General features: G+C 45.1%; 1 protein-coding gene across 2 annotated transcripts in view; it reads right to left on the bottom strand.

Annotated features, from left to right (window-relative positions):
- Positions 1-9001: 9001 nt before the first annotated feature.
- OLFM3 (olfactomedin 3) overlaps positions 9002-16956 on the bottom strand; it is a 91755-nt gene continuing 83800 nt past the window's right edge. For both annotated transcript variants that reach the window (XM_036343459.1, XM_036343460.1), the window contains exons 5-6: positions 13170-13276; positions 9002-12054 (exon numbers count right to left, since the gene is read on the bottom strand). In XM_036343459.1, coding sequence (XP_036199352.1) covers positions 11377-12054; positions 13170-13276 — 785 coding nt within the window. In that variant the 3' untranslated portion in view covers positions 9002-11376. The remainder of the gene's footprint in view (positions 12055-13169; positions 13277-16956) is intronic.

The following is a 16956-nucleotide window of genomic DNA, read 5'->3' as shown; positions in this document are numbered from 1 at the left end:
CCCCCCCCCCCCCCGTGTGTCTACTTCGGAGGCATGGTGAAAGAGTGCTCATTATGGGACATTCATGCAGCAGTTTCCAGCTTGGGGGATGTGAGGGTGTTCTCACCCTCTTTAAAGAGTTGGGGACCTGAAAGAGCATTGTCGAGGCATGAACGGCCAGACTGGTGGGGAGCTGATGTTTTTGCTTAACTCAAAATGATCGACTTTCTCTGTGTGACCAGCACCCTGACTTTCTGAGGGGGAGGTCACCTCTTCCTCATGATGACTTTGTTTTGTTCATGAGGGTCTGACTCTACGCTGGGATTATGGATGGACAATTAGACCATTGTATCCTCTGGCTATGATGATTGGCTCAGAGTTGGTCATGTGACTGAACCACACGCAGGAAGACTTTTCTAGAGCTAGTAGAAAGAGAAACATTTCCTTCCCACTGGTAGAGTTAGCAGTAAGAATGATGTAAACTTGAATCTGGAGACCATCGTGAAATTGGAGAAGGAAGCCTTTAAAATATAAAGCAGGGCCAAGAGGTGGAGCAAGACCAAGGCTTGAAAGCATGAGTTGAATCCTGGATTCAGCCACATCTGACTCTCGGACCATGGAATTTCTTTTTCAATCCCATGAGCCAATAAATTCCCTTAAGGTCTGAGTCAGGCTTAGACCTGTGCACAGAGGGGGTTCAGCCGGTGTACCAAGAAAGGCCATTTAGAAATACCAAGAGCTGCCATTTTTATCAGCATTTAATTTTCAAAAAGAACCTTTTTACAAAAAGACAGGACAAAGAAAAGGCAGCCCTTTAAAATAGAAACAATTTACTTTTATAAAGTTATTGCGGGTAACGTTCTCTTTTCTTAGCCAGCAGGCGAGCAAGGGCTGGCCCAGAAGGAGAGTAACAGAGCTGACACCCAGGAGACAAAGATTTGCATTTTGCTTTAATGAGTAAGGTCTGCAGATGATCAGGGAGTCACTGAAATTGTCTGTGGCCCCTCGATTAAAAAAAAAGATATTTTTATTGATTTCAGTGAGGAAGGGAGAGGGAGAGAGAGATAGAAACATCAGTGATGAGAGAGAATCACGGATCAGCTGCCTCCTGCACGCCCCACACTGGGGATGGAGCCCACAACCCGGGCATGTGCCCTGTCTGGGAATCGAACCGTGACCTCCTGGTTCATAGGTCGATGCTCAGCCACTGAGCCACGCTGGATGGGCCCCCTCGGTTTTTAACTGGAACAAACTCCTGCACAGCCTCCCCCACCTGCCAGTTCATAGAACCTGTGCACAGGTTCAGGCCGTCATAATGCACATCTACTTCCTGCCCGTGATTAGGACTTGAGCCGTCTTACTTCAACATCAGCGACTTGGACGCACGGAGCAGTGTGTCTGCATTCTTGCAGAATCGTTCTGGATGAAAACATTTGTGCCCATCACCACAGTAGAGGTTCCGATGTTCCACTAACACATTGGGCGCGGTTTTATGTCGATGTTATAAAATGCGCAGCCGTTGTGTGCGTTCGCATCCAGTAAAGTGATTGTTTTCCCCAAGAGCGCTCGCTCACACTGTGTGAGGGACGAACATCTGCTTATGAGCTAATTATGGGATGTGTGGAACGCTCTCTCTCGTCGTTCCTGGCTGGGTCTCGAAGGCTTGGCCAGCGAGCCGTGGCGTAAACACTGTCATCCTGGGGTTTGGGTGCGTGAATAAATCAAGTTCTTTTCTGCACTCTCAGCAGATGTTCTTTAAAAAAAACGAAAACAAAACACAGACTGGTTTTTAAATGAGTTTTATAACCAGAATCAAACAATCAACTGCCGATTATTTTAGCAGGCGAGACGTGGGATCCAGCTCAGGGCTGGTTTTGTCTGTTTTTTAACCAGGACACTTTGCTCTTTGGTTTTATCATCAAAGCTCTGGGCAGGAGACTGGGTTTCTGTGAACTTGGGACCACAGGGTAGAGGTGCCAGCGTGTGTCTGTGACAGGGAACCTGCTTCACGGTGAAGGGCTCGCATCCCATCCTGTCCCACGTGGCAGGAGAAAGGGGAGGAACAGGGAGGCAGGGCAAGCAATGGCTCAGACTCCTCCGGAAGTGGGGAGCCCCTCCGCCCCCCCAGTCCTGCCTGCCTCTCCCTGTCACTACCTGCTCCTTGGCAGCTTGCCGGTCAGGCGAGTGTTTCTCCTTCGCCTTTGAAGTTTCCTGTCGCAGGGACCAGGGGTAATGGGCCATTTGGTACAATTTATAGGAGCAAAGTGACAGCAGCAATTTCTCCAGAAAGCTCCTGAAATGCCACCTGCAGTGAGTGTGGGTTTTGGCAACAACAAGGTCACCTACTTGGGCCCTTTAAACAGATTGATCAGCACCGGGGACCTGGGTTTCGGGAGGGGGAGCGGGTTTCTGGAAGGGCTGCAGTGTCGGTGGGTGTTATGACTTGGCCCAGATAGGTCAGCGCCTTTCCCAGACCAGGCACTATTCATGGAAACATTTTCCTGACTTGAGCCGAATGTCTTCCGTAGCTGTGGCTATGCCGGGTGACAGGGCTTCAGCTGCTTCTAGAAGGACTCAGCTTATTAATTACCAAATACACTTCCCAAACGTTGTAGGCTATTCAAATCCATCAAGGCCCTTAACCTTGGGTCGGGGGCTCAGCAGCAGAAAAAAGCAGCCTCCGGCATTCCCGGGGGACCCTTGTGTTTTGCACATCACTCAGGCCTGAACCAGGAGGCTGATCCTCATTCCCACGTCGGCTCATCCATCCTCCCATCCTGCTAACTGATTCCAGAACGGCTCGCATATTTGAAATAATGATCATTTTTGCTGATGAGTGAAAGATCTATCCTGATGCCAACCATAACTCATCATTACAATTTACCACTATCCCTTAAATACATATGCTGAAGTGCTCGGAACCTTTCATCATAGGTGTTTCTGAATCTGGGCTCAATATTAAAAATTGAAGCATTAACCTCTCTCCCCTCCGGCAGTTCTTGAGATGACTGTGTCTTTGAATGTCAGAGCGAGGACTAAACGTCAGATCACGTGATTTATAGCACGAGCGGAAGTCTGCTCTGTGTATTGTTTCCATCGGGAAGTTGACATGGAGCTGAGCTTTGGACCTGTTCGGAGGCCGAGGCTGCACAGAGGGGTCTCTGAGCCCTGGGTGTGGGTTGTATTGCTCAGTGGGTCTGGGTGGGGCGGTTACATGTTGTGAAAAGTGGACGTAAATTAAAGTTTAGCAGTAATCCATGGAATTAGCTTCCTTTTAAGGAAGTAAAGACATTTTTTGGGGAAAAAATGTACACATGTACACACACATATACAGGGTGTCCCCAAAATGTATGCACACTTTGAATAATTATGAATTCAAATGGAAAGATGAAAAGGAAGAAACGTCAATTGAGCTATCAGCTGTGAATTGTGTATACATTTTTTGGGGGATACTATATATATATATATATATATATATATATATATGTGTGTGTGTGTGTGTATGTATGTATGTATATGTATTTCAATTATGTTCTTCCTGTCTTAGGGTTATTCCTGTGTCTGTGTGGAGGGGGAGGGGGAGAGGCGCGGGGGGTTCCTGGACATAGCAATGGGTCTTTTCCTCTGTTTCATTGACTAAGATGGAAATTGCTTGTTGTGGACTGAATTTTGTGCCCGCCCCCCCCTCCCCCCCCCCCCACACACACAATTTGTGGGTTGAAGCCCGAACCTCTAATCCTCTAAGGGGACTTTTTGAGTCTTTGCAGTTAAACGAGGGCATGAGGTTGGGCACTAATCTCATAAAGAGGAAGAGATTGCTCTCTTTTCCTGTGTGTGCACAGAGAAAAGGCCACGGGAAAACAGCGAGAAGGCAGCCATCTGCAAGCCCCAGAGCGAGGCCTCACCAGCAACCAACCCTGCGGGCACCTCGGTCTTGGACTTCTCGTCTCCAGAATTAGAGAAAATAAACTCCTCTTCTTTAACTCACCTACGTCTTGGTATTCTATTATGGCAGCTGGAGCTGACCAGCACATTCCTTACCAGTAAGAAATAGCGTATTTTGAGTTTACCCGTTGGACCTTATTGGTCTCAGCACTTATACATGAGGTGCCTAGATAAGACTGGAAGTTACTTTTCTCCAAATAGATTTTTCTAAAGATGTTATTTTTTGAAAGGGCTTATAGGCCCCTTGGTTGAAAGGTTAGAAAGCAGTGGTAAAAAACTACCTTTGACAAAGATGGGCAGATTCTGTGTAGTAACTTAATATGACGAAGGACTTTTCGCCCTTGAGAATGTCTAAATATTTATCCCCTGGATAATGACTACTTCCTGGGGTCTTTTTAACTTTGTTTGCTCAATACACTTCTTAAACCATGGGCGGCTTGTGCTGTGGCTAATGCAAACAGAGCAGCCATCAGATTCATTTCATTAAGGAAAGATTAGATGAAGATTCTGCAAAATTTCTCATGAAACTTTGATGCACAATTCATTCCTTAATTAAAAGCAAACAGGCTTGCTTTCTGGGATTAGGCCACCTAATTGTGTGTGTGTGTGTGTGTGTGTGTGTGTGTGTGTGTGTGTGTGAGTGAGAGAGAGAGAGAGAGAGAGAGAGAGAGAGAATTTGTTGGCAAGCGGAAAAAAACACCACCAGAATTTGCTCCAAATGAGCGCCATCCATAAGTTAGGCTACAAGAATAAGCATCAGAAGCATTTTTGAATCATCTGTGCCTCACTTCTCCCCAACTTGTGAAGGAATCAAGGCGTCAGTGGCCCAGCTCCAGGCAGGAGTTGAGATGATGAGACTTGGGAAAAAGCACAGATAGCGAGAGATCATTGATCCGGGCTGTGGGGAACCGTCTGCCCGAGGTCTCAGATTTATTCTGACCCCCTCCTCCCACTCACTGTGTCACCCAGGCAAGTGAGTTAATCTTTCTGTGACTCCATTTAGGCCTTTGTCAAAAGGATATAATCACACCTACTCTGAGGGAGTTTAATTAAATTAGTGCTTTGAGCTTCTTAGATGGAAGTTACTGTAGAAATGCAAAGTGCACCGATTGAAGTCATTTTTCCTTCTCCTGTGTGCAATGTGATGACTGAAACACATTTATTTTAATTGGAAAATTGACTAATTGCCTTCCTGGTGGCATGCGATACCTGGGACAGTCGGCCAAACCTCTTTATAATAAATTGGCTTATAGTCTAATGCGTTATTTAGCAACAAGAGAAATCTGATCTGTGGCAAAATTTTAATTATTTCAGGAATCATTCAATATGTGAAAATTCTAATACCTGGAGATAAAGCAATGGAAGCTGATTCAGAAATGTGGTGTCTCCGTAGCCGCATCTGTAGGGTTGATTCAGTTCTCATGCTTCTCTTCTGGAGGATTGATTACTTTTTGCTTTTCTGGGGGCGGGGGGTGAGGGGGGGAAGGGGCGGTTGGGGAAAGCAGTGCTGTGTAATCAGGAGGATACGAACTCCCTGAAGAGGGAAAGTTTCCACTAGAGAAGCATTTCGAGTGCATACATCATATGACCACGTGAGCAGGTTGCTCAGGATGAGGTCACGGGAGATGAGGTCAAGGACAAAACTCACATGCAATGGGGACACGGGCACAGGACCCAGGACACGAGACTGAATGAGAATCGATGCTGATGTCACACAGAGCCCTGTGAGCTGGTGCCTTCTTCACTCAGAGGTGTTCTGCCCCCTTAACCATGGTATCGCCCTCGCGGTCCCCCCCTTTTCCCACTGAAGTGGGGTGTTCCAAGCAGCCCCTGATGGCAGGTCACTTAGGAGGCGGCAGATGGTGCTGGCCTTTAGGGAAATGCGAGCTCGATGCTGTGACTCTCTGTCCCTCTCAGGGAAAAACGGGGAGTTTCCAGTTGCCTGGGAGCGAGGAGAACAGAAGGGCTAAACAGCCTCCACTAAAACGTGAGCAGTGAAGCTCTGACAAGGAAAGAAAGTAATGAAGATATTTCAGTTGCTATTAGAAAGCAGATTCTCTCTCAGTACTTCATCATGGGGTGATGGCTCCACAGATGTGTTTAAAGGAAGACCAATTTTACCCAGATCCCCCAAATACGTGTCTGTTATCTTAGTAAAAGGAAAGCTGAGCACAGAAGGGCAAAGAGACATATTAGTTCATCTTCCCTCCTGCTGCTAGTCTACATGGCTGTTATGATTAGCAGTAGAAAGAGTAGTTATAGGAAGTCTTAGAATAAGCACGCTTCAACGGTTACCTCTCGACGGGTAAAAAAAATCACAAGTTTTTAGCTTGTGTTATTACAGACTTAAGTCTTGAAGTTTCTCTTAAATTAATCACTGTGTTTAAACAAACAACCACTTAGTCCTATTATGAATACACATGCAAAAATAACTAAAGCACTTTAAAAGCCAATGAGGAAATGAACGACTAAGTAACATCAGAGGCTGAGCTATTCACTCGGGAGTTCTGACTGAGGTCATGGCTGAGTTTCTAACAATTGGTTGCTTCGTTCGTTGGTTCGTTTGTTCAGCAGTTACTAGCATTTATGGGGAAGCTGCTCTATGTCAGGCAGGCGCTCATGCAGGCAGCACAGGCACACACATGAGAAAGGCAGCGTGGTCCCTGGGGATGGAGCTTACTTGCTGTTGGGCATGAGTAAGCAGGTTCAAGGGCATGACATTGACTCTTGCAGCCGAGTCCCATCAAGAAGCGTTTAAGGAGGGGGGTCAGTGCCTGCTCCCCGCTCTTACCAAACGCCCAGCACAGCTTGTGGAGTGCTGCGGACTCAGGGTTCCCAGCAGCCCCCAAGTGGCCGGAGTTACTTTCTGTCCACAGCAGCCCGCCCGGTGGATTTCACAGGCCCGCCTGGCGTTCCCTAGTCACACTGCAAATATTTGCCCAATGAAGGAACGGGTTGTCCCAGCTCAGGATGAGCCTCTGTGCACCCTGAGCTCCCGGCCTTCTGACTGAAAGCTTTACTCCACCTTCTCGCATCGCCTGCTTTCTTTCCTCCCATCATGCCACATGCTGATCTGAACTGGCCTCCCTTGTTTTGTTGAAACTGAAATGCTAGGTTTTCAGGGGACAAAAGATGCTTTGAAATCAACCTGAAGAAAGCCCTGCGGAGGTTACGGCGTGCTTGAGGAGGAATTTCAGCGTAGTCCAGGCCTGTTTGTACCATGATACATACTCCACTTTCCTTTGGGGATTCATTAGTTCCCGCTGTTTCTCAGAACCACTAGAAATTGTGTGGTTCCCCCAGAGTAGCACTCAGTGGGAGCTGATGCAGTGAAACGCTGGTCCAAATGTGGGGTTCATTGGAGGGGGTTTTTGCATCATTAGTTAGCTCCTGACAGAGGAGTGTAAGGAGGAAGAAACCATGGATTTTGAACTGAGTTCTGCGAGCAGAATATCCCTAGTGAGGGAGCAGGGTTCAGTCGAGTGATAGAACGATATGAACTGTTCGTCTTAGCTCAAGCCAATTAGTAGCTGATTTTCCTCTCTCCTTCCCCTGTGGTGTCTTCTCCTTCATTCTGAGCGATGCAAGCGTCTGAGCCCCCATGCATGCACATCCTTTATTGACTTTGAGAATCACAGGTTCGGAGAAGTTAGAGCCAGACCCTGGGGACCACCTACATAAGTAGTTTTTATACTTAAAGCAACGGAAATGCTTTCTGACAATGAAAGCATGTAACAGAAACATTCTAGAAAGTAGACAAAAGTGAGGTTGCTCTTGTGGGAGGTGGTGAGGGACAGTTGGACGCCCTTGCCCCACCTCCGTTAAGTTCCTCTGTCCCTCTGGCGACTCTGAGGGGTCCCTAGAATGACCTCCAGCTCTAGAGGGAACCGTTGGGTAACTACCCATCCAGCTAACACTCTCATCTACAGAAACCGAGAAATGTGCTCAAAGACGGGTAGTTAAGCCTAATTTTAGAAACAATGCACTGCCTTGCGGAAGAGTTGCCAGGGTCCTCACTGTGTTAGTTAGAAGGCGTGACAAGATGCATTTTCTCAGGAAAAAAGATTGACGAGCTTCACATTGCTTATGGGCGCACCCCTTGCAAGCCCAGGACCAGGGAGGGGAATGACAGGTGAGAGGCCCCTTGGATGGAACCCAGTGTCATCTACCAGAGTCCATAGCTACATACAATCTTTACTTACAGGGGTAAGAAGGCAAAATAAGGACCCAAGAGTTGGGTGGGCAAAAATGTAGATTTTTTTTCTTTAGAAAATGGGTGTCAAGGAGAGAAATAATGCAAATAAGGACGGTAGCCCCTTTCCGCTACTTTGTTCTGGAATGAAGTTGACTGCATCACTGCGGGAACAACTGATCCAAGAGAGCAAAGGAAGTCCGTTTTTATCTGCTTGGCAGTCCGGTCCATGTATTAGGAGTCTTACCTTAGGACAGTGATGGCGAACCTATGACACGCGTGTCAGAGGTGACACGCGAACTCATTTTTTTGGTTGATTTTTCTTTGTTAAATGGCATTTAAATATATAAAATAAATATCAAAAATATAAGTCTTTGTTTTACTATGGTTGCAAAGATCAAAAAATTTCTATATGTGACACGGCCCCAGAGTTAAGTTAAGGTTTTTCAAAATGCTGACACGCCGAGCTCAAAGGTTCGCCATCACTGCCTTAGGAGCTGATGGACATCTATTCCCAATAAAATACACTGGGAAAGTTAATTTCTCATGACCTCAGAGTGGAACAAAATGTGTAGTGTGTTTAGACAGGGAAAGTGGTTACTCTACGACTCACTCTTATGCTTCTTTGGTTATTGGCCTTTGCTGTGGGATGATTCCGTGTCGGACCCTGTGCCGGATATCTGAGGACAGTCACTCAGGGAGCACAGGCAGACAGCTTGGCGGGGGCTGGGTTGAGGTGATGGTGGAGGCGCTGAGCAAAAAGGAGAGAGAGAACTCATGGACGTGGACAGTGGTGTGGTGATTACAGGGTGGGAAGGGCAGTGGGTGGAAGAGGGCAGAGAAGGGATAAATGGCGATGGGGAAAAAAAAGACTTTCTTTACTGATTGGTTTATGTGAGCAATTTATAAATGCTCATCATTTCCCTCATAAAATTTATTTTATTTGAGATTTAAAAATAAAACAGTGATGAGAGTAAGTTCTTATTTATTTCAGGCACAAAACTGATAACTTATGAAGAAAAATGCTTCTGAACTGTGAGTGTTTAATGCAGATCCATTTTCACGCTCACGTTCCCGGTCCCAGCGCAGTCCTGGCGCCTGCGCGTCCCGCGGGGGTGGGAGAAGGTGACTGGGCCACACGCAGCAGGCGAAGGGCTTCACAAGCTGCGTGTCTCCCAAAAGGCTGCGCAGTCCAGGTGGGCATGTACATGATGCCATATCCATCTCTTTACAAACAGAAGCGAGTAACGACAACCCGGCTGTTCAGTAGAGGCCCTCGACTTCAAAGTTCATTCATCTCCGAGGTTGATTTTCTTTTTTTTTCAGACAAACTCTTGATATTCAAAGTATTGGCTGATTATTTTTGTAGCGAGTGTACGACAACAAGCAGATTCCCCTAAACTTTCTAACACCCAAAAGCAGAGGAGAAATTAGATAAATGTTTTCAAAGAGAAGGACAATATCACCAAAGGACCACAGGAGGCAGGCAGACAGAGAAGGAGAGAGGAAAGGAGGGAAAGAGAGGAGGAGGAAGAGAGGGAGGGAGGGAGGGAGAGAGAAAGCTTCGCTAAACTTGGACACTTTCAAGATTGGGTTATTTTATCCTGCGTGCCTGACAGTGAGCTATTTGAGGGTGATGGTTTACCTGTGACAATGGAAATGAATTTCTTAAGCACTAGCATTTCTTTACACAATGCTTCGTCTGAAAGGTTATATCCTTACTTTACGAAGGAAATTACAGTAGGATGTATGTGCAAAACTAAGCATTTACAACCATTTAAGTTACATCTTATTTACTATACTCTATGCTTTTTAAATTTTAAAACCAACACATACTAGTTTCTGTAAAATGGCGTCAGGTAAGGATTTTTGAGATATGGAAAGTCCATCCAAACTCAACAATGTGTTCGATATATATATTGAGAATATGTTTTGGGAGTTAGTGACACCAAATCTGATGAAAGCTGTCTTTTTTGGTTGCATTGTTTCTGCACACAAAGAATCTGGGTGACCAGGGGTTGCCTTCCAGATTGGTCGTTTGCACATTTAAATGGCACAGACAACTCCCAAGTCTTCCCATCATTCTCTTTTGCACACATCTTGCCAATAACCGCTCCCGAGTTTATCATGGGAATCTAGGTGATATTACAGAAATCTTTTAAAGACTTTTTATATGTGCTTCATGTACTTTTCTAGTGCTGGCACAAGGAATTACATTATTGCAAGTTGTGTGTGAAATATAAGTTAAAACACTGAGATATTTCATTACGAAGAACAAAATTTGTTTGGTCGTATCATGAAGGAATATAGTCATCTCGAGTTTAATTTGTGTGGCTAAGGGTTGCCTTCAGCAGGGTGAGCGGACTGCCTCGCCCGTGCCTAGTCTGTGTGGCCTTGCGTGTCCGTGGTCCATTGTGTGTCAGGGGTCAAATAAAGACTGGATGGAAGGGGCCTGGTCTGCTTTCCTGTTTAGCTTACACTACCATGGGAAGGGGAAGCCGGGAAGATACTTCCTTGGGACCACACTTGGACATGGACCCAGGAGGTCACTGAGATTGAACTTCAGTGTCGTTTATAAAAAAACATCACTTACTGTCACAGAAGTGAAGAGATACAATTGCACAATGGTGGTCACAATGGTAGAAATACAGGTTGCCAATCAAATGTTAGCAAGAGATTTAAAAATGGCTGTACAGCACCGCGCCAGAGGACCAGGGAACAGCGAGACGGCGTGTTCGTCCCCATGTAAATGAAATCCTGACGTCTGTTTTAGAAATGAATGGGGGAAAAGTGCTTTTTTTCCTTTTTCTTCCTTTTTTCTTCTGATTCCTACCAGAATGTTTTCTGATGTGGAGCTAGAGACATATAGTAAGAAGTGGCAGGGTTGAGAAAAAGGGAGAGAGAGAGAGAGAGAGAGAGAGACAGAGACATTCATGCATTGAAGCTACCATTAGTCTCTGACACTAGTATAAGGCAGACCATTAATCTTTTGCAAAAGTATGACTTTAGCCACGTAAGCTCTCCGTAGTGCTTCTCATGACAAGGACATGATAGGCCTTGTGAATGCAGGAGTTCCGATGTGTGTCCAACGGGTTCACTGAGGCGGGCCCCGCGGAATTTTCCGGAACACCCACGTGATGGTAGAAATGCTTTGGGAAAAGGGTGGGGACGCTCTAAGGAAGAAAAGCAACACCAAAGGAGTCCTAGGGAATGGGTCACAAATGACATGGTGTAGCTCGGTGGAAACAGGTTACACTCGCTTATGTGTCGTCCTCGGTCTTGATGATGTGGAAGAGGGTGACATTGAACAGGACCTGGTGGCCGTTGTTCCAGGCATAGAGCGCCCGGTCCCTGGCGTTGTAGTCCAGCATGGAGATGTGGAAGTACTGGTTGTGGAAGGGGATGTCTGTGTACTCGTAGCTGGAGGTCTTGGTGGAGTAGGAATAGTACACCTTGGCCCCGGTCAGGTGGGAGTTGGTGACATACAGGGTCCCGCAGATCATGAAGGACTCCCCGGCGCTCCGCTTGGGGTAGCCCGTGTTCCAGCTCTTGGCCACCTCCAGGGTGTCGGGGTTCAGCTGGCTGATGACGATGTTGCCCGCATTCTGGTTGGTGGCGTACACGGCCCACAGCCCGATTTCGTCGGCCATCAGGTCGATGTCGGAGAAGCCGCCCCAGGTGTAGGGGTAGACGTTCTGGAAGCCGGCGTACTCCAGGCTGCGCTGGGCCAGCACCCTGCCCAGGTCGAAGCTGTACTTGATGACGATGTTGCTCTGGTACTTGTTGAAGTAGAGCGAGCCGTTGTAGACCACGTGGTTGGTGCCCGCCCACTTGAAAGGGAGGTTGTAGGTCCTTGATTCAGCCCCGCTGACAAAGTCGGCCATGGATTTGTACTCCCGGACTATCTTGTTGTTAGTGTAACTGTCCATGTACCAGACCTGGGAAGATGGGGGGAAAGAATAAATAAATGGAGCACCTAAATTCTGGACTTTCCTGAGAATTCCAAAATAAAGGCAGTGAGAGCACACATCCGTCTCAGGATGCCCAGGCGCCAGAGACCACCTTATCTTAGGGCCGATGGTACGGCGGGCGTTTGCAAAGAGAGTGGCATGAACTATGCGGAAAGGAAACAGCTAAATTTGCTGCCTTGAAGTTGATTTGCTTCTTGTCCTTTCTTGTTTAGACCATTCAGTGCCCATGATGGAGTGAGCCAGACATGTGTCAGTACAAATCACATCACTTTGTTTAGTCACCTGATCGATCCATGCGATCAATAACGGCAAAAATACCGCCTTCAGCAACTTTATTTATTCTGCAACTCGCTCTGAAAAAATGTGTGGTCTAACTTTACACCATTGAACATATTTCTCCTTTATGGATGCCACGGAACCTTCTAGTTAACTAACCCTTGTTCATTGAACCTGCTTCTAGGTACACCTACCTCTTAACACAACCATGTCACTAATCTAGCTACAAATCTCATTTGGATGTGACCCTGTGAATCTTAATGTATAGTAAGTTTTGCAATAGCACATGCCCAGAGCGATGGTAAGTTGGCGGTATATTGATTTACATAATATATGTGTTGCTGATTTATGAAAATACCTCCCCACCCCCAAAGTTTCAGTGCTATTTCCCTTAAAGTTAACTCTAGACTCCAGGAATATTTCAGTTTGTTTTGTGAATTGGTAAGTTCAAGTATTTCCCTTACTGTGTGTGTGTGTGTGTGTGTTCATATTATGGAGCAAGTTTTAGTAGAAATATAAAGAGAATTTTGTACTCTTGTAATTTTTGCCCAGTGAAGTGCAAAATAAGACTGAAACAAAAACTAGATTCACTCTATTGGAGAATGATAGGATAGAACATTTTACTAAAATAAATTTGCCATTTATCTCTGTAGCTGTGCTAATATGATCAAATTGACAATATTTGCAGCGATGTAACCGTTTTCAAGTTGAAACTCTATCCCTAAAGAAAATGAACAGCCCAGTAGACAAAAAAAGGTATAAATAAAACATAATTCTAAGCAAAAGCAATTGTGGAGGACACATACTCTGTTGTTTTTCTCGGATGCTAGAGGATCAGTCATCCAGGCACCGAATCGGGTTCCAGACGTCTTGACTGTAATTGGGCCTGTGATTTTCATCAACTTGCCACACGCTGAAATTAGAGAAACATAAACACGTTAGGTGACCACGGGCAGTGATTCCAACACACATACTCACAAGAGCAAAGCAAGGGCCACTGAATCATGGGGTTGGAAACACACATTCTGAATGAATGATCACTCATGTTGGGTGTTGTACAGTGAGGTTTGAACAGTGAAGAGTTGCTTTCTCAGTACTCAAAATCAGGGGTGGGGAACCTTTTTCCTGCCAAGGGCTGTTTGGATATTTATAACATCAGTCTCGGGCCATTCAAAATGAGCAAATGAAAAACTAGCAAGAAGACATAAAGCTCATTTTCCCTTCAACGTGTGCATATTTCAGGTGTTGCTTCGTTTTCTGGGTTTAAATGATCTTCTGGATCCCGCTTATGTAGACGTAACATCCACAGGAGTTGAGTTGGACGGGTTAGTTAAAAATCTGCCTCAGAATTCTCCTGGGCAGTTATCTGTGCCACGAATCTCACGTAATCAAGAATTCCAAAAAGCGGCAGCACGTGGGTGGCGTGGGTGTCTCAGCTTCTGTGGTGTTTGGGTAGAATCCAGCGGGTGACCATATGGCAGAGGGGTGCTGCTGAGCCTCCGGCAGTTCAGGCCAGGAATGGAGGCAGGAATTATACCAGCGGAGTCGCCCTTCTGGTGCCTAAACTGAGAATGGCTCTGCTTCCTTCTAGTAGTGATGGGCCTTTCCTCTGAAATAGGTCAGCAGTTAAACCAGTAGTTACTATTTAAATAAAATCATGTATTCACTGAACCATCATTTGCTGAGAAGCTCTGCTGTATCAGGACTATGCTAAGTGTTGAGATTGACAAAATAAGTTTATACAGATAGAGGCATGGTTACTAAATAGATTAAATTACCATCTCCTTGTGGGTTCATTTATGGTTTATATAAAAATAGGTTTTTATAGTGTAACTTTTTTTTATTGTTTAAAGTATTACATATGTCTCCCTTTTCCCAAATTGACCCCCCCTCCAGCCACTCCCACCCCTGAGGGCAGGCCCCCACCGCCCCAGTGTCTGTGTCCATTGGTTATACTAATATGCATACATGTAAGTCCTTTGATTGATCTCTAACCCCTCCCCCCGCTCCCCTGCCCTTTGTCTCTGGATCTATTTTTGTTCATCAGTTTATGCTGATCATTATATCCCACATATGAATGAGATCATGTGATATTTATCTTTCTCTGACTGGCTTATTTTGCTTAGCATAATGCTCTCCAGTTCCATCCATGCTGTTGTAAATGGTAAGAGTTCCTTCTTTTTTACAGCAGCATAGTATTCCATTGTGTAGATGTACTACTGTTTTATAATGCACTCCTCTGCTGATGGGCACTTAGTCTGTTTCCAGATCTTAGCTATGGTGAATTGTGCTGCTATGAACATAGGGGTGCATATATCCTTTCTGATTGGTGTTTCTGGTTTCTTGGGATATAGTCCTAGAAGTGGGATCACAGGGTCAAATGGGAGTTCCATTTTTAACTTTTTGAGGAAACTCCATACTGTCTTCCACAGTGGCTGCACCAGTCTGCATTCCCACCAGCAGTGCACGAGTGTTCCTTTTTCTCCGCATCCTCGCCAGCACTTGTCGTTTGTTGATTTGTTGATGATAGCCAGTCTGACAGGTGTGAGATGGTACCTCATTGTTGTTTTGATTTGCATCTCTCAGATGATTAGTGACTTTGAGCATGTTTTCATATGTCTCTCGGCCTTCTGTATGTCCTTATGGTATAACTTCTTAAACCACTACTGCTTATGCCCATCCTTTCCATTCCTTCCTTTCTTTTCCTTTTTTTTTTAAAAAAATATATTTTATTGATTTTTTACAGCGAGGAAGGGAGATAGTTAGAAACATCAATGAGAGAGAAACATCGATCAGCTGCCTCCTGCACATCTCCCACTGGGGATGTGCCCGCAACCCAGGTACATGCCCTTGACCGGAATCGAACCTGGGACCCTTCAGTCCGCAGGCCGACGCTCTATCCACTGAGCCAAACCAGTTTTGGCTCTTTTCCTTTTTGACTCAACTGGCACAGAACATTAAGTGAAGAAGTTATTTCAGACCAAGCCTGAATCCTTAGGTCACTTGAGGTTTCTTGTCTTTTAAGCCACGTTTATCCTACTCATCTACAGACATACCCATCAATTGTCAAACCTAGAAAGAACCAAGCATGTTCAACTAACCTTCCATGTTCCATGTTTAGTTTTCTATAATCTCTATAAGCTAGCTCTCTATAATCTAGTAAATCATTACAATTTTGCAAAAATTTAACCATTGTTCTGATCTCATTGTTTAAGAAAATACTGTTTGCCTTTAGGAATAATCTAATAGGGAGAAACTGATGATGTAAAAGAGAGAATAATTAAATAAATGAACTCACGAGTAGATGGTAATTTAATCTATTTTAGTAGCCATGAGTAACCACGCCTCTGTCCTTTTATATGGTCTTTTTTTTTGTCTCTGTTCTTCCACAATTTCCCTGGAATTATTCTGTGTGTAGTACCTCCATCCAGGTTAGAATGCTCAGGTGGGTGTTAGGAGGGCTGGTTTCTAATCTAAGGCACCACAGTCAATCATCCGATAATATTGGATTGTGCCATTCTTCTCTGGGATGGTTTCCTCACCTGTAAGATGGACAGCCTAGAGCTTGACATTTTGTTAATCTCACCGAGAAAACGTTGAATGGATGGGGGATCAACAAACTTTTAATATGCTGATGGGGACAAGGTGGCATTTGTGGTGGTAGTAAAACACACACACACACACACACACACACACACACACACACACACACCATCAGGATAAGATCATGGTCATCACCATCATCTCTTATTCTCAGGAAGCAAAAAAACAGAATAGTATCTCGTTGTTGAAAGAAGTTCCTCCTTACAAATAGTTACTGGACTCCTAAGGTAAAATTCATCTCGTCAAATGAAATTAAAGTTTCAGGAATTTATAAAAACTGGCTGTTTTTGTAGTTATAATTTTGTGGGTCTCTGTGTGAAGTAAACACTGGCCTTGTCAGCTGCTGATGAAATGTAGAGATTGTAAACATGAAGTAAAATAAACAGAAGTCATTTCTGTGTCTTGGCTCCCCCTCACTGGCTCTTGTTCCAAGACATAATTATCTTTCTCACTTCACTCTCACTCTCCACACGGACGAAGGGAGCCAGACGGAAAGGGTGATTTTCCCAAGCGCCGGGAAGACAAATGTTGGGCAGAAATGGATGGCAAAGAGCGAAGTGAAGGGTTCTGCTTCATTGATTTCTCTCCCGCTCTGCTCTCACTGGCAGTGAGACACGTGAAAATATTAGCATTTTACAATATATTGTGTGTGTATGGTTTTATCTATTCAGAAAATATACTGAGTAGGGAGTTGAAGATCGTGGCCATTGTCTTTCTCTGATGCCTTCTAGACATTGGACTTTGTGATATCAGCTACAGCCCATGCTGATCCAACGGCAGCTCAGGACAAGGTGTCATTTGGGATTCAGCAGCTAGAGCAGTTGTTTGGATCAACAAAGCACGGAGACTTCTGTCTTCTCTCTTGTGTCTTTCTTTAATACATCATTGTACCTTGTGATGGCCCGGACTAATGGCTTCTGACTTGGAATCCCAAGGCCATGTCCATATGAGTAAATTACATGGAATAGTTAGTATTTCTCCAGAATCTCA

The sequence above is a fragment of the Myotis myotis genome, unplaced genomic scaffold (assembly GCF_014108235.1).
Source record: "Myotis myotis isolate mMyoMyo1 unplaced genomic scaffold, mMyoMyo1.p scaffold_m19_p_18, whole genome shotgun sequence".
In the NCBI taxonomy this organism is placed as follows: domain Eukaryota; kingdom Metazoa; phylum Chordata; class Mammalia; order Chiroptera; family Vespertilionidae; genus Myotis; species Myotis myotis.
This window is presented reverse-complemented; position numbering and strand designations above follow the sequence as displayed.